The sequence below is a fragment of the Gymnoscopelus microlampas genome (genome assembly GCF_963454915.1).
Source record: "Gymnoscopelus microlampas genome assembly, chromosome: 21".
Taxonomy (NCBI): domain Eukaryota; kingdom Metazoa; phylum Chordata; class Actinopteri; order Myctophiformes; family Myctophidae; genus Gymnoscopelus; species Gymnoscopelus microlampas.
This window is the reverse complement of record NC_139958.1, coordinates 35,308,495-35,330,353: the sequence shown is the minus strand read 5'-3', so window position 1 is coordinate 35,330,353 and position 21,859 is coordinate 35,308,495. Positions and strand designations below refer to the sequence as shown.

Here is a 21,859-nt window from a genome sequence, read left to right as displayed (position 1 = left end):
ATGGTGTACTATAAGGTCACTAGGTCAGCCAGACATGGTTTTACCCTGCTGTAGTTTTTTTAAATGGAAAACTACAAAATCATCTTACGTTTCATCCTCCCTTAACGCAGACTGCCTCCCATTGACCCCTGGAGGGAGGCATGTTTGTGTGAGTGTGTAGGTGCGTGTGCTCCGTTTGTGAGTGTGCATGTGTGTGTTCTGTTTATGTGTGTGTATGTGTGTACTGTCAACCCTGTGGCTTTGACGTAAATATGAATATATAAATACTGTATACCACAATATTCCCTCTAAAAAGCACCTAAGTGTCTATATAAAATGAACAGCATACACTAATCTCTTGAAATGGAAATATAATGACCTACTCTATTTTTGTGTGGATACTGTCACTGTTTTTTAGGTTGAATATACTGGAAGTTATTATTGTATTCATGTTTGTTTTTTGTACAGTATGTTATCAGTTTGGTGAGAACAGATGATCAAATACGTAATGGCATTTTTAAAAGAGATGTAACCAAACCATTCAAATGAACTGCTGTGATATGGGTTTACTTTGACTTGTTAAATGTTGGAATAAAATATGTCAAGAAAAAAACAATCTCTGTCAAGCTGCATTTGCAGTATGTGTGGTGTGTTTCTTTGTGATCATCTATCAATATATTATGTATACATTCATTTAGAAAACACAAATTGTACCGGGGGCTGCAAACCCAGCCTGCACCAACATCTTATTCTGATGTCTCTCTATTCCTGAGATATGACAGATTAGGAAATGTTTCACCTTGATTGTGACTTTCACCTTTGACCCCAACCCAAAGGTTAATCACATACAGTATATACCGCCAAAAGGAACGTACCAGTTAACTTATATAGTCTCTATTGGTTTCTTGTTGCCCAGTTTCTTGTCTTTTCAATGTCTCTGGTAAGAACTGAGTGCTCCACTTCTGCGCCCACACTAATTAATGCACCTGACCTGTGTACTTGTGCTTCCTATATACACACACAACCTGTGCATGTCATTGTCTATCAGATGCCTGCCATCCAGTATCTAGACAATACTACAAATTAACCAAAATAACATGCCAAAACCAAAACATGAAATAGCTAAAACAAAAAACCTTCGGAAAATGTGGACTTTTTTTACTTAAACCTGGTGGGAATCATTACTTCCTGGACCAAAAATATCAAGGTAAAAAATGAGTGACTGAAGACCCATTCGCTTTGTGTCATTCGCTTTGTCCCCCTGTCTGTGTTTATTTCTCAATAATAACCCTCTTGCTGTTATAATCATCTATGGTTCAACTTCAAACCAGTCTGGGTCAAAACAATGCAGGGGTTTTCCAGGTTGTCTGAGACAATCTTTGTATTTCACTAACACGTGACATGAGTTATTGGAATGCAAAGTGTTGATGTAACAGTTCACAGTGGGCCAACAAGATCTAGAAATACCAAAACCTGCACTGCATGCTGTTACTACTGTATAATGACCGACTCTTAACCACTTTAAACCTGACATCCCTACTTTGGTCATTATATTTCCAAAAATGATCAAGCAAGTGAAAATAGCCGATCTACAAGCACACAACGCGTCATAATGTGACGCGTTGCCTTTATAACAAATGTTATAACAAATGTTACATTTACATATTTAGCTTAACTATTTAATTAGAAATTATAATTGAAATCAGAAATCCAACTGGTGACAGGCAAATGAATTTAATCACCTAGAGCCCAAGAGTTCAAAACTTTTAATCCCCATCCGAGTATCAGATATGGATTTTGGGTGTTAATATTGTTCGGTTAAACAAACTTATATTTCTTATTGATATGTTTGCTGAGATAATTCTATAAATTATGTAATTCAAACCTAGGCTATAAAATGTTTGTCTTCTGTACCCATCTATTGTTGAACACTTCAATTAAATCTTTGTTCTCTCTCTGTAATCGATTTTTTCTATATTGGCTCTTAACACATCGGGTGCCAGAATGTTATCAAAACAGATTACGTTCGGTGCCATAAATCTCACCGTTGCGCTGCGCTGTTTAAAGCTCTAGACTCCACGACGAGCAAATCCATGTAAACAATGCATGCGTGCACGATGGTCCTGGCTAACACCTGGAACGATACCATCTCTCATGCGAGTCACAATGGGGGAGGGATCGCGCATCGAAAATGACTCGTTTTCCCCACCCGAAAAAGTTTCGGAGCTACAGAGGTAAAAACTTAGGTCAGGATTTAGAAGGTGTTTTTAGAATCAGCCTTAGGTCTAAATGGGTTAAATTTAGTTGTGTAGATCTTGTCCCTTCACAAGCAAATATATTTGAATATAGAACATTTGTACTTCATCATTGAATCATCATTGAATACTTCTGTTTATAATCCATTCTTGCTGTTTATAATACAGTATTGCTATTGTTTGGTAGAGTATCAAAGTGATTCCAATGCAGTTTTTTTGTTTCGAACCACCCAAAATTCTAAATCTGATCCACTCGGATAGCTATTAAAAGTGCCCACGGCATCGGACAACTGATTAAAAGCAGGTGGAATAACATCATTTAACAATGAACGCGTTCCTATTTGCAGAAACAAAAAAAACATGTGCACACTGAAAGAAGAAGAACGAAAACAAATCCTGAACAGTTATGTCGAATGTTACAGCAGGGAAGTTGTATATGTTCTTCTGTCTGTAAAAAAAAGGTAACAGTTCCCAGCGGCTCAGGTTGTACCTGCAAACAAAACGTCTGCACAGTCTGATGGACGCCAACCTGACAGTCAGTAAAGCGTGTAGAGAAGAAGCTTTCACTTTCTGTTCTTCCTCCTCTTCAGAGCTTTCCACTCTCCCTCCTGAGTGGCCAGACTGCCAAACAGCTCCTTCACCTTCCTCTTCCTCTCTGCATCCCTGATACACACAACAACAAAAAAAAGGATTTTAAAGCGGTTAGAAAATCTGGTTTATACATCCTACAAAAGCAAAATTCACACGCTTTGCTGTGGACAAACAAAGCAAAAATCATTCACCACTTAAAGCTTATATGCTTTGTTGTACGAGAAATGGTGAACATATTTCTGACATTTGACAACCTTTTTGAAAGATTTCACCAATAATCGGTGATTATTTTACACTTTGGCTATTCAAAAATAGCAGATATACAAGCTCATAGCGCGGCACCGAGTGCCGCGCTATGAGCTTGTAGATCTGCCATTTTTGAAAACTCGAGAAAATGTGTGCAAATCTTTGAATATATATATTTTTAAAGTGAACATTCGTAACTCAAATCTTTGCTTCTGGGGGTCCCTGGAACAAAATATTTTGATGGGGGTCCGCGGCCAAATATATATCCATTTTGGGGTTCTTGACATGAAAAAGTTTGAGAACCACTGACATAGCAACATCAAAAAGGGATTTAGAAGACATTTTGTAGAATCGGAACCTCAGGTGTCTTAATGGGTTAAAGTGGTGTTCAGATCTTTGTCTCTCCTTCCAGATTGCGGTATTGAGTTTCATTCACACCTGCTCATTATCTCGTTGTGTTTCTCTCGAGCCAGGAAGCGCGAATCCTTCCGGACCTCTCTTAGAGCTCCCTTGAACTCTTTCTTGTACTTGTGCTTCAGCCGTTCTCTCTCCCTCTCCTCTCGGTTGCTGCCTTTCTTCCTCCCGTAGTCCAAACTGTTGACGAAAACATGCAGAAGAGAGAGAGATATTCAGAGATATTAAAGTCTAGTTCAGGTTCAATGAGCTTAAGAAGTAGGACTCTGGTCTACTTACATTTCCACAATCTTTGGCGTGAACATCCTCAATGGAATGGGCTTCTTCTTCTCAAACACCAGAGGTCTGAGCATGCTGGGAGCGCCGTTGATGCTCTCTAAGATCTCCGTGTGAAGCTCCTGGTACACGAGAAGAACAACGTCGAACTATAGCCTGATTCATACTTTGTCTCATGCCAAGAAAAAACAATCAAGCGTTGCACATTGGTGACGCCATTGTACAATGGAGTATAAAGTAAAGCGCCATTCCATTTAAAAATATATATTTTAACCAATCTGTAAGGTAGAGTATGATAATATATAATACAACTAACATCTGCAGTGGTAGTTGGTCATAAATCTGGTCTAAAAAAAAGGACCACATCACCCATTTTCAACTGTATCTTCTTCATATAATTGGTCCTCACTAATGCTCATTATATGATGGTACCATTTCTGTCCACTGGGTCCATGTCTCAGAGGAGGGCTGTGGACAGTTCAGACAACTGCCTACCAGTGACATCATCGGTAGCCAGGTTCGGCTTCCATTTCAGCATGTTAACTTTCGAGGAAGTTAAAGGCTGTAGTTTCTATTAGCTTGCAATCACTGTCAATGATGTCACTGGTAGGCAGGTTTCTGGACTGTACACAGCCACTGAGAGACGGACCAAGTGGACAGAAATGGTACCATATTGGGTGAGGTGGTCATTTCGGCTTTTACACTACACTTTTACACTGCCCTAGTAATCAGTTATTTTCTTGTCATAACTCCTGAGACTTTTGCACCAACCTGTAAAAGTTTTGGGTACGTTTTGACAGGAAGATGTTTTGAAAGTAGCGTTCCAATTGGCTGGAAGATGTGTGAAAATGAAACCAGATCTTTGTAGAGCAGGCAGGAGCGCTTCAACAGGTCCAGGCAGGTGGACAGACAAGTCAACCTGCATCGAGTCATTAACAAAGTGTTATATTTAATTCTCAAGCATCAGACATTTCACAAATTAAATTAGAAAGCAGGACAATATTGTTGGTAACTGGTGCACTTCATTAATGTCTCAATGAGCATGATTAACTGAATGTATCTGTTTGCAACTATTGAACATGAACGTGAGCATTGTTAACTGCCTCCAGAGTTAATGACACTCACAAGTTGGTGAATAAAGTCGCTTTCTTGAATAGATGAACACAGATATTGGCAGTTTCTCAATACCAACAACGCAAAGAAAGGACTTGCGTACTTGAGATGAATTTATTCATTATGACACCACAGAAAGCATCCGTCTAGTTTGAGACAAACATGTACTTGAGGTTACATTGATCACCCACTGTAGCTCATTGCTCTTGTAGGAGCAAATAGGGTGTTTTGATTCATTTTGAATATTATTTCTTATAGTAGTGGTGTTATTGCACCGCCAGGCCACAAGGGGCAGTTGACGTATTGGTGGTGGGTAACGTCACCTAATCATTGATTTAATGAACACACACGTGTGACTCCTGGTGTGTTTGGACCCCGGGAGATGCGACAGTTCTTACCGCAAGCACACACAGGCACGCAAGAACATAGAAAATATAGAAACACAGAAGGAATTAGGAAATACAGAAACAATAGACCCACGGGTGACGTTGGGGTATTATTATGCAAAAACAAGTGTTGCTGGATGCCAAGGAACCAGACTGGAGTATGTGCGAGCGCGCCAAGAAATACCTTTGGTGAGTCCAAACGCCACCGTGAATGAACTGAACGCGGCATTGGGCCAAATCTTTAATCTAATCTGCTCTGCGTGTTTCAGTCACTAACACCTCACATGTACATTTTCTTTTGTGTATATGCAGTACAGTATATACTGTATATACGTTTGTGTACTGTGACTTATGTATACACTGCCTATCTGCTAAGTGAGGTCTCACTCACCTGCACAGGAGACTATACTCACAAGGGATTTTTAACCATGTACCTCATTTGACATTGTAAAGAAAAAGAGAAGGTCCGCACACCGTCTTAATGCTCCTAAAATAATGTATTAACAGAGCGGTAAAAAAAAAGATACATTTTAGCCTCTCCGGTCTTCGTCAGGTATACTGGCATTGCTCATATTATGATATATGTGACGTGTTTTCCTTTCTCTATTCTTTACCCTTTTCTTGAAACCGCAAATTATGGGAGCTTGTACAACAAAGAATTTCACCCTCTTTTTTACACATGTAAACCTGTGATGTGACAATTAAGTTGAATCCGAATACATTGGAGCAGATTTTGTATTCATTCAAGCTGCACACTGAAAAAAATAATTTGGAAAAAAAACATTATTTCCACTTCATCTATTATACCTTTGCTTTACTTTCATATTCATGGAGTTTTGAATGTCTTAAACTTTTCCAGCAGCTTCACAGTCGACTTGTTCTGTGACATGTGGCTCTTTGGCTGCACCGCTGGTGAATCTGCCCCACAAATATGCGCAGTTCTCTCTTTGGAGATGAATCCACTGGTCCGTGTAAAAGCAGAACTTTCACTTGTTGTGGCATTTTTTTTCTGCTGCTGAGTGATACAGATACCCATCGTTGCTGTCGGGCAGAAACCTTGTATCTCCATATTTCAGCTTGTGGGTTTTTCTGATAAATGAATGCCTTACTTCACACAAGAGTGTCAATCAAGAGCAGCTTGTTGATATTTTGTTTAAAAAGTGGAAGTGGTTCATTCTGTCTGTGAGATTTATAAATATTTCACCAATGAAAAATGCTAACAAGAGCTTGTGACTAAATAATAGCTACATTGGATCCTTTGGAACACCCTTTTTGGACATAAACGGTTTCCACTCAACGGTGACAATATTATAGTTGTAGGCTGGACAACTGGCCAGGTGAGAGATATTCCCTTCAAATGAAAATGTGTAGAATTTTGACATATCTTACTAATTCCACTATACATTTCTTTTTTGAAAGTATAAATTCAAAATAGAAAAAAATGAGGCACTGCCTGGGTTCAATCACAGTGGCTCAAAACAGGTGCTCTTCAGTGGAACAGGTATAGGAATAGAAGCAAAGGAAACCAAAGTTCTGCTTATGGTGAGGCAGACAAAGGCACTGAGGCACTGTCTTCAGGTGAAAAAAATATATGGGTTTATTATAAATGATTCAATACTGTATGTGGGTCATTTCTTTGTATATTTGTCTTGTGCAATTTTTGTTTACAAAGGCTAAAAGAAATGATATGTTCCAATGTTCAATGCCAACACCACAATTAAATTGTTAATCGCCATTACTAGTATGACAATTAATCATCAAGTAAAATGTCATGGTGGTGACAGACAGCCCTACATGAGTGGTTGGCTGAGGCCTGTTTATAGAGTTGTGTCAGTGTGTGATGCTAGAACCTTGCCCACACACACCAGCTGTCGTGTGAAAGCATGCTGGCCGCTCCGTCACAGCACTGGATCCAACAACACACACATTTAGTTTGTACATAATGTACTTCGCTTGTACAAGGAGTTAACAGTACAGGCGTAGCTTTGTCTTCAATACCTTTACAGAGGCAGCAATCATTGAAGTACACTGCACCCTGTCCTGTCCCTGCCCCCACTTTAATGAATGTATTAGTGATGTTAGCAGGGTCCCCACACATCTTTAGCAATGAATTTCCAAAACTTTTCCAAAACTTTTCCAGAATATTTAGCCCAATTTCCAGGCCTATATAACAATCATTCAGCGCAATAATGTGTCTCTTACTCCTATGTACAATGCCCAAAGATAGGCAGTGTAGCAAAAATAAAGCATAGAATATAGAATGGTACAATTCCATTACAAATTTCGTGCAAAATTAGGGCATAGCTCACTGGAATACAAGACTCATTATGGCATCCGTATGACTTATTTTTTCTAAATTATATTGCCTTGCATTTGCCCCATTTATGAATTTAAAAGTAATGAAGGATGCAAGGATGTTTTAAATTACACTTTTGTTGTATGTTTTCCTATGTTTTTCCTATTAAGTTTTCAACAAGAGGATACTGTCAGACAGGAGGAGGGATGAACATAATTATGTAAAACCAGCCAGCTCTATTCGGGTCCTCTTCTCGCTTTACCCAGTCTTTAAACTTTTCATTTGTAAGCCACAAAGTATTAAACAAACATTTCCCTGGTATTGTGGATCATACTACTAGTTCAACCGATATATTTGAACTGAGTTCGTTTACGCTTCACCGACTATTCACATGTTGCTCGCAATTGTTTGTTGGGACAGCAAACACACAACCTGAACGAACAGCTCTACAAGCTAACTACTCATCACGCTGCGGCACGTTGTGAGCTTGTAGCTCTGTTCTTTTTATCACGTGACACCAACCTGGCACCCTATGCAGTGCAACCTAACAATTGAGACATACATTAGGCTGCCATCACACATCCCGTTCGGCGAAAAATTACTTATGTTACATATTTCGTGTAATGTTATACATGTTTATGAAAATGTTTTGTGTTAAAAAAATCAATAGCCAAAAACAATGCATAGCCAAATATTTTTCCAGGACCCTTGATAAATTCCAGGACCTTTGATGAAGTTTGATCAATTCCAAACCTTTTCCAGTACTGGATTTTTTAAATTTTTATTTCAAAATATTTCCAGGAATTTCATGACCGTGGGGACCCTGTGTTAGATATGCATATTTTCAAAGAATGTTTTCTGGCAACGGAACACAGGACAAAATCAGAATTCCAACAGTCCAACGACTGTTGAAGGGAACGCTGCGTTTTGTTCTTTGCACATACTGGTGGGACCATAAATGCTACAAATGTCAGTGTTTGTTGCAAAAACATGATTTTCTTTCACCAAAATTAGGTCCAAATGGTCATGGGAGACACGTGACAATGAGCGTCACACACAGAGTTTTGATATTCCATGCTGTTTGCATCAGTGGTGTGTTCTACCGGGTTACGCTGTATACGCCGCATACAGTGTCGATTTTTTGGGGGGAAAGCGTATACAGTCTAATAACTTCATCATTTCATCCATTGAAAACGCGCTAGCGTATCGCGCATGTCCTGCAGGGAATAATTATCGAATACCCTCTGAAAAAACCTAGAACACACCACTGGTTTGCATGTAATTGGCTTCCAAAATTGTGTGGGTGGGGCACAAAAATCCACTAGAATTCTAGACGGGCCGTTACCTGTGATGGTCTCTGAGCGTGTCGTTTTGGAGGTCCAGGTGTTGCAGAGCTGACAGTGACATCTGGTTCTTGCTCCAGCTCTGACAGGACTGCAGGTCTGACAGCACCAGCAGCTCACTGGACCTCCCTGATGGCCTGAATGGTAGCACCACTGAAGAACCTGAGAACACAACACCTTGCATTTCAGGGGGTACCCGGAACAACAACATATTTTGAGATGGTGGTCCGCCATCTCTTTTAGATATGTATTTGGATGCGGAGCCCCCCCCCCCCCCCCCATCTCAAAATGTTTTGTTCCAGGGACCCCCCCGTACCAAAGATTTGAGTTACAAATGTTGGCTTTAAAAATATATATATTCAAAGATTTGCCCCACTACGTCCCACAGACGATATGGGGGGGAAAAAAATCACATTCATCAGTGGAGTCCCTCAGGGCTTTATACTAGTTTCTGTTTTTCGATCGACATTAAATATCTTCGCGGAAAATAGCCGATGGACAAGCTCACCACTGTTACGCTCACCAGTAAGTATCCATGGTAACAGCACACCACACTCTGTCTTCCATCACTTTTTCACTTTTTTTTTCATTTTCTTTCCACGGAAGCACAGTGAAACCCTCCGTGATTAGCAACCATCAGGGGATCGATCATACTGGAGATAGATATTCTGTGGTTCTTGAAAGATTAGCCAGAATGCTTAAAAATGCTGGCAGAAGCTACAGCCTGTTTTAGAAAACCCCTGGCAGTGAACGTGTTAAGTTTCTCTCTCACTCTCACGTTAGCTGCCTTTGTGCCTTTGTGTCCTGGAAGGACCCCACCGACACAATGCACGGCTGCTAATTCGTGCCTGATGAAAAATGACTGCACTTTAAAACAGCCTACCACAAATTCTCGCAGAGATTTCGCCCTTTTTAAAAGCTATAATATAGATAGATGTCATTAATATTTTCCGCATTATTTCATCCGCCATTAATGAATATATTAATTCTTATGACCCAAATCCACGGGTATCCGCGGCTAAAATCTCTAGTGTGTAGCTTACCTATAGAGGTCTTGTCAGGCACTGCCCGGTGTAGCGTTCCACACAGGAAGTTGATGAGCTCGGGCAGGAAGCGCTTGGAGAGGGACACGTATTCCACTGCCAAACAGCACAGCACCAAACCTGATGTCACATCCTGCAATGACCTCACTGGACACTAGGGGCACAATGAACACACAGATTAAAAAGGGCAATATAAGGATTTTTGAAGAAACACATACATATTCATTCCCCATGATCAAAATAAATACTGATTAAACTCAAATCTGATGGATTGTCAGAGTTTTAATGGGGTGCACTGGAGTGATAATTACTTGTGATGCAATAATTATTTCTTTTTTTTAATACATGACTGAATGATTATGTGGCTAAATAGGTTCTAGAAAACAAAACTATACACCAATTGATTCATTAAAGATAAAAGAGACAAACATGGCATGTTGACCATGAGAAGGTTATCTCAGGACTGCAGACTCCTGCAGACTACAACAACATCCAATTATCTGTGTGACAATTAATCGTCGAGTGAAATGTCACGATCGTGACACAGCCCCCTATCTGTACCTTGTTGAGAGCCTGAGTGATGTACAGCAGTGCAGGAGTGGTGACCGGGTGTCTGAAGTCTGATGTAGGGAACAACAGGGCCGTCACCTTCACGTAGATCACCTAAATACACACGTATAAAAATAATAAAAAATTAGTTATCACACAAAGTAAGAAAACGTCAAAAGTGGGAAACTATAATGAGATCAGACAGAGCCTTTTATTTCTTTGTAATAGGATCCCATCCATGCTTTCTCACATATGGATTAGGCGGGTATGTATAATTTATATTAGTAAACAGATCTATAAAAGAGTTAGTGTCATGTCATTTTGAGTCTGGATTCATAATAATTCATTTGTGTAGCACTTTTCCACGCAGATTTACAGAGCGCTTCACACAGCAATAAGTATAAAAACAACAGAAATCGTGTGAGAAACTTAATCGAAGGGCATGAAAGGAATTCCTACCATGTCTAGGGATGGGAAGGCAACGTGACCTTTGACCTTCAGTGTCTCCTCCATTGTCTGAGCCCCTCTTGCTAGGATGGACTGCATGGCCTGACAGGAAGCATCCGGAAACATCTGGCTCAGAGCATACAGCTGACTAGAGGAAAGGAGGGGAGGAGCGAGGGATAAAGTGATGGAGCATGGAAAGAGAGATGAGTCACACTTTGATAAATACAACGTTGAAAGAGTAGTTGAAGGGAGCAGAGCCAGACTGATACTATCGGCCATTATTCGAGTTTCTTGCCGAGATCAGTACCGGCAATTACACTGCCATGTGTCATGATTTTTAACCCTTTTTAACTTGGTGTCCCTATTTTGTGCATGTCATTATAGGTGGACATTTTTGAAACGTTTTCAAAAAACAGCTGATCTACAGGCTTACATTGATTAGAATAGGATTTGTTTTTATGTGTGGTCAGAGAACAGAGTAAGTGGTCAAGAACTCTCTAAAATTGGGATTGGACCCGAAAATCCGGCATCAGTCGGGCTATAGAGAGAAGTGAAAGAAACTCACGGCATGATCTTGTCTATGGTGGTGAGCTCAGGTGGATTCCTGGTGGCTAGTTCTCCCACATACTCCAACAAGAAACCAACCAGTTTCTGACAGGGACACGGATGGAAATCTCATTAGTTCATGCAACAGCGTTCAGTTGTGTTGTTTCCACAACAATTTCTTACGTCCACTACCCTCACATTACAATCAAACTAATAAATAGTAGTTATAAATACATTTTCTATCCCCCAATGTCTAGTGCCTGTTTTGTGTCAACCATGTTGGATATTTGTAGTGTGATTGTGGAATATGCAGTTTATGTATTAAATGTAACTGCTGATGGACAATTAGCTGAAGATAAATCTGATCAAATGGCAACATTTACGTTTAATATCGTACAACAAAATGCAGACTTATAAGACATGACGGGCTTAATCCATTAAGACCGGGAACGCATCTGTGTCATTTTAAGATTTCTTTGTCTATTCAAAAATAGCAGATATACAAGGTCATAGCGCGGTTAACTCCGATCTGTGCTTCTGGGGGTCCCTGGAACAACATATTTTGAGATGGTGGTCCGCCATCTCTTTTAGATATGCATTTGGCCGCTGAACCCCATCTCAAAATGTTTTGTTCCAGGGACCCCCCAGAAGCAAAGATTTGAGTTACAAATGTTCACTTTAACAAAATGTATATATTCAATACTCAAAGAATCAGATCTACAAGCTCATACTGTAGCTATGGGCAGGGCTTGTATATCTGCTATTTTTGAATAGCCAAAGAAATCTTAAAATGACACAGATGCGTTCCCGGATTGAATGGGCTAAATGTGCATGTTTGAGAACACAAAGCAAATTACCTGCAGCTTGAGCTTGTTGCCCGCAGCCAGACTGGGGTGGTTGCACTTCTGCGTCCTGGCCAGTATGATGAGCTGGTTGTCGGGGGAGTGTCCATGGAGCAAAGCCTTCAACTCACTGAAGTTCTCTGGAGCTATTAGGAGGAGGAGGAGAGTGGAAGGGTTCAGCATATTCTTTTCAAGACCAAAAGAGGGAATCTTTTATAAAAAAAGGACATGCATGTCTACAGGTAGTATTTATAACCACAAGGTTGCTATTTATGTTTGCAAAAAGAAAACATCTGTAATCATGTGGATGTCGGGATCCAGATGGGATCCGTGTGGATCTAAGACTTCATGTGGCCAGCCTGTAACGTCAGTCATCTGTGACATATCTATGACGTATGATATGACTCCAATTTTGGGTGAGGTCGGGTAAGCCCAACCTTAGCCCCCATCTGAAAGCCCCCCCCCCTCTGAAAATATTTTCAGATGGGGGTCCGTAGCTAAATACATACACATTTGGGGCGTACTTGACGTGAAAATGTTTGAGAACCACTGTGGTGGGTCATATATCATATTTAATGTTCCCGTGAAGGTACATGGTAGTTGTTGTCAGGCAGAAATGTCTACATATTTCAACTTTTTATGTTTCGTTGTAAATGAATGCCCTACTGCATCATCCAAGAGTGTCGCACAAAAGTAGTAGTGAAAATAGCTGATCTAGCTTATAGAGCGGCTATTTTCACTATGTTTTTAAAACGATCATTAATAAAAAGGAATGGTTTTGGACATACAAGGTCTCCATCCGACAGCAACAAAAATGCATGTTTTAATATTTTAAATGTTTAAAAAAAAAAAAGAATGACAAGGAACGGTTTTGGACATAAGAGGTTATCATATTTAATGTACCTTTGAAGGTGTATGGTAGTTCTGCTTTGGCTGCCTCCTGTTGGCTCTTCTTCTCCTCCTCCGTCAGACTCCTCTGGGGGGTGACATCACTCTGTGGGTCCTCCTTCTCCCCCTCTTCTCCTCCACTCTCCTGCTCTGAGTCCAGGTCTGAGTGACTGTCTTCTTCGTCCTCATCATCATCTCCTTCTACCTCTTCTTCATCATCACCTTCTTCTACCTCTTCTTCATCATCTCCTTCTACCTCTTCTTCTTCTTCTTCATCATCTCCTTCTTCTGATCCCTCCTCCTCCTCCTCCTCCTCACCATCATCATCTTCATCCTCCTTGTCTCCCGACTCTTCTTCTATGTTCCACTTTCCATCCTTCCAATGACAAATAAGAGATGCATAAAAGGTTATTTTAACCAATCTGTATAGTATAGTATGTTAATACAATACAACTAGTACATCTAGTTTGAGGTGGTGGTGTCTTTACTTTTCTATTGAGACATTTAGACCGCCGTGTCGGACAGGACAGGACACCTACTGGTTGACCAGCAGTACTGCCTGAAGCTCATATTAAAGCAAGGTGTTCCAGCTTAGCTAACAGCAGACATTTCTGCTCATAAATGTTATGCATTGCAGCTTTAACAAACAAAACACTTACCTGATTATAGGCCAGTGTCTTCCTGTCCTCCTTGTCCAGGATGAAGCCGTCGTTGAGGTCGTCGGCAGACATGTGGGTGCGACTCTGAGTGCCGTCCTGGACCACATCTCCCAGCATCCTCCTTTGACGGTCCGCCTAAGCAAAAGGACCATGTAGAAACCAACATTTAACTATGACACAAACATTCTAATGTGGTTAACTACTGTGTGACACAACAAATCTAATGTGGTTAAATAGTCTGACTGACAGAACCCTCATTGAGATCCAAGGCATAATCTTTCCCCAAACACATGGAATGGGGTCAGATGGGTAGTGATTGGTATAATCATTGGGACAGTCAGAATATACAGTATTATGTGATGCACGATAGTGAAATGTTTTTATTTTAAATGATTTGTATCGTCAAATTGACCGTTTACAATGACGATATCGTAATAAACCTTTCCAGTAGGGTTTACCTTACACCTGTTATACAGTAACTGATTTATCAGGCCTACTGATGCACATATTTGTCAAACAACTTCAATGTAGAATTTTTTGCAGATTTTTCCAACTTGTTGAACCTTTTGAAAGCTTCCCTAGAAAACACCGACTGAATCTGCAAGCCTTCATCATCGTAAAATAGATTACAAAATAAAATATCTACTACAACCGATATATATTACTTGGTGGTTCGATACCGATATTGCATATTAAAGGCAGATATCGCCGATACAGATATGATGACCTTTCAATCGTGCATTCCCCATACAGTGACTCTCTATAGACAAAGTGCCAGTTGTGTTGACAGACCTCCAGTCTCTGCAGTCTCTCTTTTGTCTCCAGCGCCACTTCCTCCGGGGTTTTCAGCTTCTCTGACGGCTGTGCCTTCATCTCAAAGGCCAGCTCCCTCACCCTCATGTCATACTCATCCAACTGGAAGGACAGAGAGGACACAAGACCACAACAATGTGAAGCCTGCCGGTGCACAGCCATCCTGGTCCGGTTTAACACCAACAACAATACGTTATTATAGAGAGAGGTTAGGTACAGCAGTGATTCTCAAACATTTTATTTTTCAAGGACCCCCAGTTTGATATGAATTAGGACACAAAACTGCTCATAGAAGGAGTAAGGCAATTATACCCGTGACAATTATTACATAATCGCAATTATTTTGCATAATCGTCATAATAGTTTCCATGTTGAAAGATCTTCATATATTTTCAAACATTTTCAAAATTAGTGGATATAGCCGATCTACAAGCTCACATCGTGTCGCATCGCAACATGTTGTGAGCTTGTAGATCGGCTATTTCCACTATTGACTTTTTTTTTAAAGTATAAAATTATTAAATGTCAGTCATTTATTTGTATTTTTAGGTTATTTGTCATATCTGCTCTGTGCAACTATAAAGCCAAGCAGAAATGTAATTTCTATTCATATATTCCAGTGTTCAACAACAAAAAAACAATTACAGTAAATCGTTAATCGCAATTATTTGTGTGACAATTAATCGTCATGCAAAATGTCATAATCATGACAGCCCTAAAGGCAATAGTGCCCAATAGGGCTGTACCCGACTCAGAATTATACTGGTTGAAGCAGACTCTGGGTTTTAATGCAAATATTCGACTATTCATTTCATATATAATGGTCTATAAGACCTTCTGACAAAATGTGCAGGCATTTCAGTTTTGATTTCGACCATGTTACATAGTCAAGTGCAGCAGAGTCATATGAAACTAACTATGAATGACAGAGAACCCTCATTGAGATCCACGTTATAATCTTTCCCCAAACACATGGAATGGGGTCAGATGGGTAGTGATTGGTATAATCATTGGGACAGTCATTCATCCTCTCACAATCAGCCTATCGATTTGATCGCTGATTTCAATAATTCTGACAAAACGGTACATTTGCAAGCATTTCAGTGCTGATTTAGACCATGTTACATAGTCAAGTGCAGCAGAGTCATATGAAACTAACGTGATGCTTTCGGGAAGAAAATAAACAGACAAAAACAACAACAAGACAAGTGCTTGAATCAAAGAATCTCCGACTGAATTGTACATTTTCAGGAGGCAGCATTTCAACATGATTTCGTCGACTAAAACTATGACGAAAAATGTTCGTCGACAACCTTTTTTCACTGACGAAAACAAAATAAAAACGCGCTTGTGTGTTGCGCTCTGAAAATAGCAGATCTACAAGCTTACAACGCGTCGCAGTGAGCTTGTAGATCGGCTATTTTCAGCATGCAACCAAGTGTAAAATCAGCCATTACGAAGCCATCAAGGCACCGCCAGAATACATTTTAGTCGACTAATTCAACTGTAGATTTAGTCGACTAAAATCTTATGATATTTAGTCGACTAAAACTAGACAAAAACTAAAACATTTCATTTTCAGGAGACTAAAATATGAATAAAACTAAATGGAATTGTATTCAGAAGACTATGACTAAAACTAAATCAAAATTTGCTGTCAAAATCAACACTGGGGGGCAGCCCTAGTCCGACTACGAACCCGAACTGGTCATAATACCTTGGGTTTCTCTTCGAACCTGTCAGTGGGAGTGGGACCTCCTTTGCAGGGGTTCTTGTGCGCCAACAAAGACTGGATGCTCTTCCAATCCTGGTCCAACTTCTCCGTCAACTCATGAGCCTCCTCCTTCTGAGCCTGCCGCTCCCGCTGAAGGAAGGAAGACGATAAAACACTTGTCATTCATAGGAACTCGAAACAACTTCTCATTTAGCTGATGAAAACACCATTGAATGACAAGAGAACCCTCATTGAAATCCACGTTATAATCTTTTCCCAAACACATGGAATGGGGTCAGATGGGTAGTGATTGGTATAATCATTGGGATAGTCATTCGTCTTCTCACAAAGCAGAGAGATCTAGGAGTGCAGCAGTTAATCAGCCTATCAATTTAATCACTGATTTTAATAAAAATAAAGTTTTTTCATTTATGCAATAATACAAAAGATAGCAGATATAAGTCACAATACGATGCATTGTGAGTTTATATTTTTGCACAACACCGTTCTACAACTAAGTATAAAATAGCGAATAATGGTTAATTAGTAGATTATATCTCTCGTGTCGATTCATTGGCATGTAACGAAAAATAAAATAAAATAAAAACATTCTCAACTATTCGATTAATCGACAAAGTAACCGATAGAATATTAATCACTAGGAAGATAAGAAGACGACAGTTGCAGCCCTATGTATTATTGAGGTGACGTTATAATGCGTTCTAACCTTCTCCTGTTTGGACTTCTGGATGAGTTCTTCAATAAGTTCTTGTCTGGATTTGGTGTTGTTCAGACGTCCTCCCCCCTCCTCCTCCTCTCCTAGAGTCTTCTTCCTCAGAAGACCACCTCCTCCCCCGAAGTGGGACGCAGTCAGCTCAGCTGGTGGACACAAACAATAGTCAGGTTAGTCAGTCACTGTAAACAAACAAACATGGCAATCATGACGGTACGGCTTTAACCCATTTAGACCGGGAAAGAATCTGGGTCATTTTTAGATTTCTTTGGCTATTCAAAAATAGCAGATATACAAGCTCATAGTGCGGCACCGAGTGCCACGCTACGAGCTGTAGATCTGCTAAAACCCGTCAAAGTTTGTTCAAATCTTTAAAGCGAACATTTGTAAAATATTTTGTTCCAGGGACCCCCCAGAAGCAAAGATTTGAGTTACAAATGTTACAAAAAATATATATTTTCACGATTTTTCAAAAATAGCAGAACTTCAAGCTCATAAGCTATGAGCTTGTAGATCTGCTATTTTTGAATAGCCAAGGAAATCTAAAATGACACAGATGTGTTCCCGGATTGAATGGGTTAACTCAATATCTGCCTGTCAATAAATATATCAGGAGCGCACAATGGCGATAGAGTTAAGCATTAAGCGTTTAATTTATACTCCCGTCGTACGACAGCGTCACGCACCAAACATAGCAGCTTAGCTGGTAGATCTGCTATTCTTTATAAATCAAACATAGGAGGCTCAGTAGGCGTTGGTATATTATGACTCAATGTCTTAGTAGGGGAAGTTAATGAATAATTAACTTTTAGTTACTCAAAAATAGCCTGTCCAACATGTCAAAGTGTGAATGACAGAACCCTCATTGCGATCCAAGTTATAATCTTTCCCCAAACACATGGAATGGGTCAGATGGGTAGTGATTGGTATAATCATTGGGACAGTCATTCAGCCACTCAAGGGAGCGAGAACTAGGGGTGAAACTGTTAATCATTTATCGATGTAATAAACACACCTGACAAGGCGCCCCTCTCCTCTTCATCATCACTCTCTCCTACATGGGTGAATTTCTCCATCTCTGCCAACGACTGGCCGTAGTGGGTGAGCTCCTCCTCCTCATTCAGGTTGTAGATGTCCTTCTTCTCGTGGGTGCGCTGAAAGTCATTGGACAATTAACCATTTAAAAATCCTACACCAAGCTGACTGGACTATTTTCGAACGAATGTTTGCCCCCAGAAGAGGGACGCCGTGGGGGGATATGCGCACATGATCTGGCAACCCGGAAGCCAGTGAATACAAAAACGCTAATAAACAGCTGAGATTTCGTGTAATCGGAAAACGGGCTTCACTGTTAGGTGCACATGGTAATGGTTAATGGCTACAGATCAATTCCTCCAGCCACTGAGGAGAAACGGGCAGAACCAATTTTGGCCTCACCACTACACCACACACCACTACAGAGGTTAATCGTAATCCAGATTCAGCATCAGTAGACTTGACTCACCTGTCTCTCCAAGGCAAATCTCTGTAGGATCTTCTCCTCCGGCTCCATCTTGGAATCATACTCCCCAAACCTTTTGTCAACAAATTTGTTGGACTTGTTCTTGGATTGATATTCCTTCAGAAGGGTCTCCTTTCTCTGTGGAGTATGACAAACATCCGGGATCTCATTCTCATCATGTACACACACATAATTGAGCTAGTTTCGCATGTAACACACACTATGGCACACACTGAGCTGGGATGAGACCCCAAACAGGCTGGACTGACTTCCAAAAAGCTGGAAAAACGTAATAGGTTATTTGTTTTAAATCTTAAACCCCTCTTTGTTAACCACTGTTGCAACGACATCTTTGTGAACGACAGAACCCTCATTGAGATCAAGCTATAATCTTTCCCCAAACACACGGAATGGGGTCAGATGGGTAGTGATTGGTATAATCATTGGGACAGTCATTCATCGACTCAAGAGAGAGAGAGCTACGGGTGCAACAGTTAATTAACTATAGACTTATAGATTGTTCTACAACAAAGTATAAAATAAGAGATAAAATTGCATTATGTTTTTGTTTTTACACTTTTCGCCTATAATGACATGTCTAAAAATAGGGACACCAGGTTAAAAGTGGCTTAAAAATAGCATGGTAGGGGTAGCACAGGTCTCCGCCAGGTCAGCTAGGTTACAAAAATATGTTTCCAGGGATATATATACATATATACATATATATATACACATTCAAAGATTTGCACACATTTTCGAGGTTTAAAAAAAATAGCAGATCTACAAGCTCATAGCGCGGCACTCGGTGCTGCGCTATGAGCTTGTATATCTGCTATTTTTGAATAGCCAAAGTATATAATAATGGTTAAAGTGGTTACACAGATGGATTAATGGACCCCTGAGTCTACACAAATAAAATAAATTGATTGATTGATAGACAATGAACTGGGAAGAACTGTCTTACCTTGTTGATGGCTTTGGAGCGAGACACACCAGGTAAACCCACATCATGCTTGGTTTTTCTGCCCAAGATGTCAAATTTCTTCCTGTTGATTTTCACCTCAAACGGGTTGTTCTTGATCTGAGTAGAGGTCTTGGTCTTACGAACCTTGTCAGCAAGGCTCGGGTTATTTTTCTGCTGCTTTTTCTGCGGCTTCCCCATCTAGCAATAATAATAATATAATTATAATACTAATAACAATAATAACATTGGTGTAAAGTATCATTAAATGTACTACAATAGTACATTTACTCAAGTACTAGTGTACTTAAGTAACATTTTGAGGTCTTTTTTCAATACTACTTCTACTCCACTACATCTCAGAGGCAAATATAGTACTTTTACTCCAATATAATTATAATAGAACAACTTAAATTACTCTGTAGATTTGTATTATTATTACAAAACATACAGTAACCACTTCAGTCATTTCAATCATTTCGGCCATTTGAAAATAGCAGATCTACAAGCTCACAATACCTCGCATGAGCTTGTAGATTTGCTATTTTCAAAAGATGTTTATACATTTCATACATTTGAAAACTTGTGAAATGGGACATTCTAATCTACATAATGAGTAGCCTACTTTAAGTACATTTTGATACCAATACTTTTGTACTTTTACACAAATACATTTTGAATTCCGGACTTTTACTTACTTGCAGTATTGATACTTTTTAAGTAAGAGATGTAATAGCCCTAGAGATTTAAGTACTTTTCCCACCACTGAATACAAATAATAATAAAATATTGAAATATTAAAGAAGAAAAGTAGGCACAGATATCTACTACTATGTCTCTGCAGCATTAGTTAACATTTACTAATGACCATTAACTAATATCACTTTCGAGATTACAGATATTAAATAAATGTATCTCACTACTATAGCATTGACACTGTCTCAGCTAGCTCTGGTTCTCTCTCTAACGCTCTGTTAGGAGCGGCTGCTATTCCTATGGACTGACAATTCCACTACCGTGCGAGGTCTCCAACTTTAGTAAAAAATAAAGGTAACGATTTCACTTCTCATCGAAACAAATACAGTTTTGTGTTGTTGAAAGTCTATTCTCCAGGGTGGAAAGCCTCTCATGACCCCACCTTCTCTGTATAATACACTTTTTGGGCAAAAAATAAAATATGTCCACCAGACGGATATTATGTTATTTACTCCGCTGCGCCCTCTACAGATCTTGTCACTAGAAAAATTCCATTGGCCGGAACTGTAGAGGGCGCAGCGGAGTAACTAGATAATGTTTTCTTTCCGGTGAAATATTCAACATTTTGGCCAAGAAAGTGTATTTTAGACGTGAGGTGGGGGGCTCAGAGTGTTCCCACTTAGTAGAGTTGGCTTTCAACTCCATAAAACCGTCTTTGTTTTGGTGAGTAGAGTATTTTTTACTGCAGACGAGAGGCAATGCAGCCTGTGTGGTGCGAGCGCAAAGGCTCGAAAGTCCCATAGCCTTAAGGAGAACTCCTTCTAGGCTATGGATCTATATTATACAGAGAAGGTGGGGTGCTGAGAGGCTTCCCCACCCTGGAGAATAGACTTTCAACAACACAAAACAGCCTTTGTTTCGGTGAGTAGCGAAGTGGTTGTTTATTTCTTTTACTAAAGACGGAGACCTCGCACGGCAGTGGAATGTTCAGTCTATAAGCAGAGCAGTGAGAGAAACAAGCAACCAGGTCTAGGAAAACCAGTCCAAAAGAAGCGATTATATGGGCCACACATGAGCACTTTAACACATACGTCACCTATTTGAAAATTGCAGATCTACCGGCTATTTTCAAATAAAGTCTTTTATCGAAATTATAATCTGGCAGCCCTGCTGGCAGAGAGAACTCACTAACGCTCTGGACCAGGGCTAAACAAATCCCAAACATGGAGTGTGCGTGTGGTGCCTTACCTTGAGGTTTTATTGAGAAGTTTCCTAATTACAATCCAGATGGTAGAAGAGCTCTAATAGTAACGATGTCCCAACATTAACCTTTAAAACCCATCATTTATTCTCTTTTCCACGTTGTTGTAGAATCCAGCGTGCATGGAGCTGCTGCTGGGTTAAAGTTCAAAACAAGAGGGACTCGAGAAGAGTTTGCGGTGAAAATCCTGCAGCGCCTCTAGTGTTGCTAAAATAAAGGACGACTCCTCCAGCAGTCGTGTTATTTTATTGCAGTGGTTCTCACACTTTTTAATTTTTAAAGGACCCCCAGCCATAACTCTGAGAGG

At 40.0% G+C, this 21,859-nt stretch overlaps 1 protein-coding gene across 1 annotated transcript; it reads right to left on the bottom strand.

The window, feature by feature from the left end:
* Positions 1-446: 446 nt before the first annotated feature.
* Positions 447-21,691, bottom strand: nop14 (NOP14 nucleolar protein homolog (yeast)). The gene is made up of 19 exons (XM_084047391.1): positions 21,540-21,691; positions 19,599-19,796; positions 18,638-18,772; positions 18,149-18,287; positions 17,128-17,279; positions 16,404-16,550; positions 14,666-14,788; positions 13,874-14,008; positions 13,230-13,590; positions 12,342-12,472; positions 11,504-11,589; positions 10,951-11,086; positions 10,504-10,605; positions 9,943-10,096; positions 8,902-9,061; positions 4,533-4,680; positions 3,765-3,883; positions 3,510-3,665; positions 447-2,897 (listed from the first exon to the last, which is right to left on the bottom strand). The coding sequence occupies exons 2-19, from the start codon at positions 19,794-19,796 to the stop codon at positions 2,798-2,800; spliced, it is 2,682 nt and encodes an 893-aa protein (XP_083903517.1). The 5' UTR covers positions 21,540-21,691; the 3' UTR covers positions 447-2,797.
* Between the last annotated feature and the right edge of the window lie 168 nt (positions 21,692-21,859).

Coding starts and splice junctions, on each gene's coding strand:
- nop14 (XM_084047391.1), bottom strand. CDS start 19,796: ATGGGGAAGCCGCAGAAAAAGCAGCAGAAAAATAACCCGAGCCTTGCT. Junction 10,606..10,950: donor CCTTCCCATCCCTAGACATG/GTAGGAATTCCT, acceptor GTGTGTATTTAG/GTGATCTACGTGAAGGTGAC. Junction 9,062..9,942: donor GCCTGACAAGACCTCTATAG/GTAAGCTACACA, acceptor TTGTGTTCTCAG/GTTCTTCAGTGGTGCTACCA.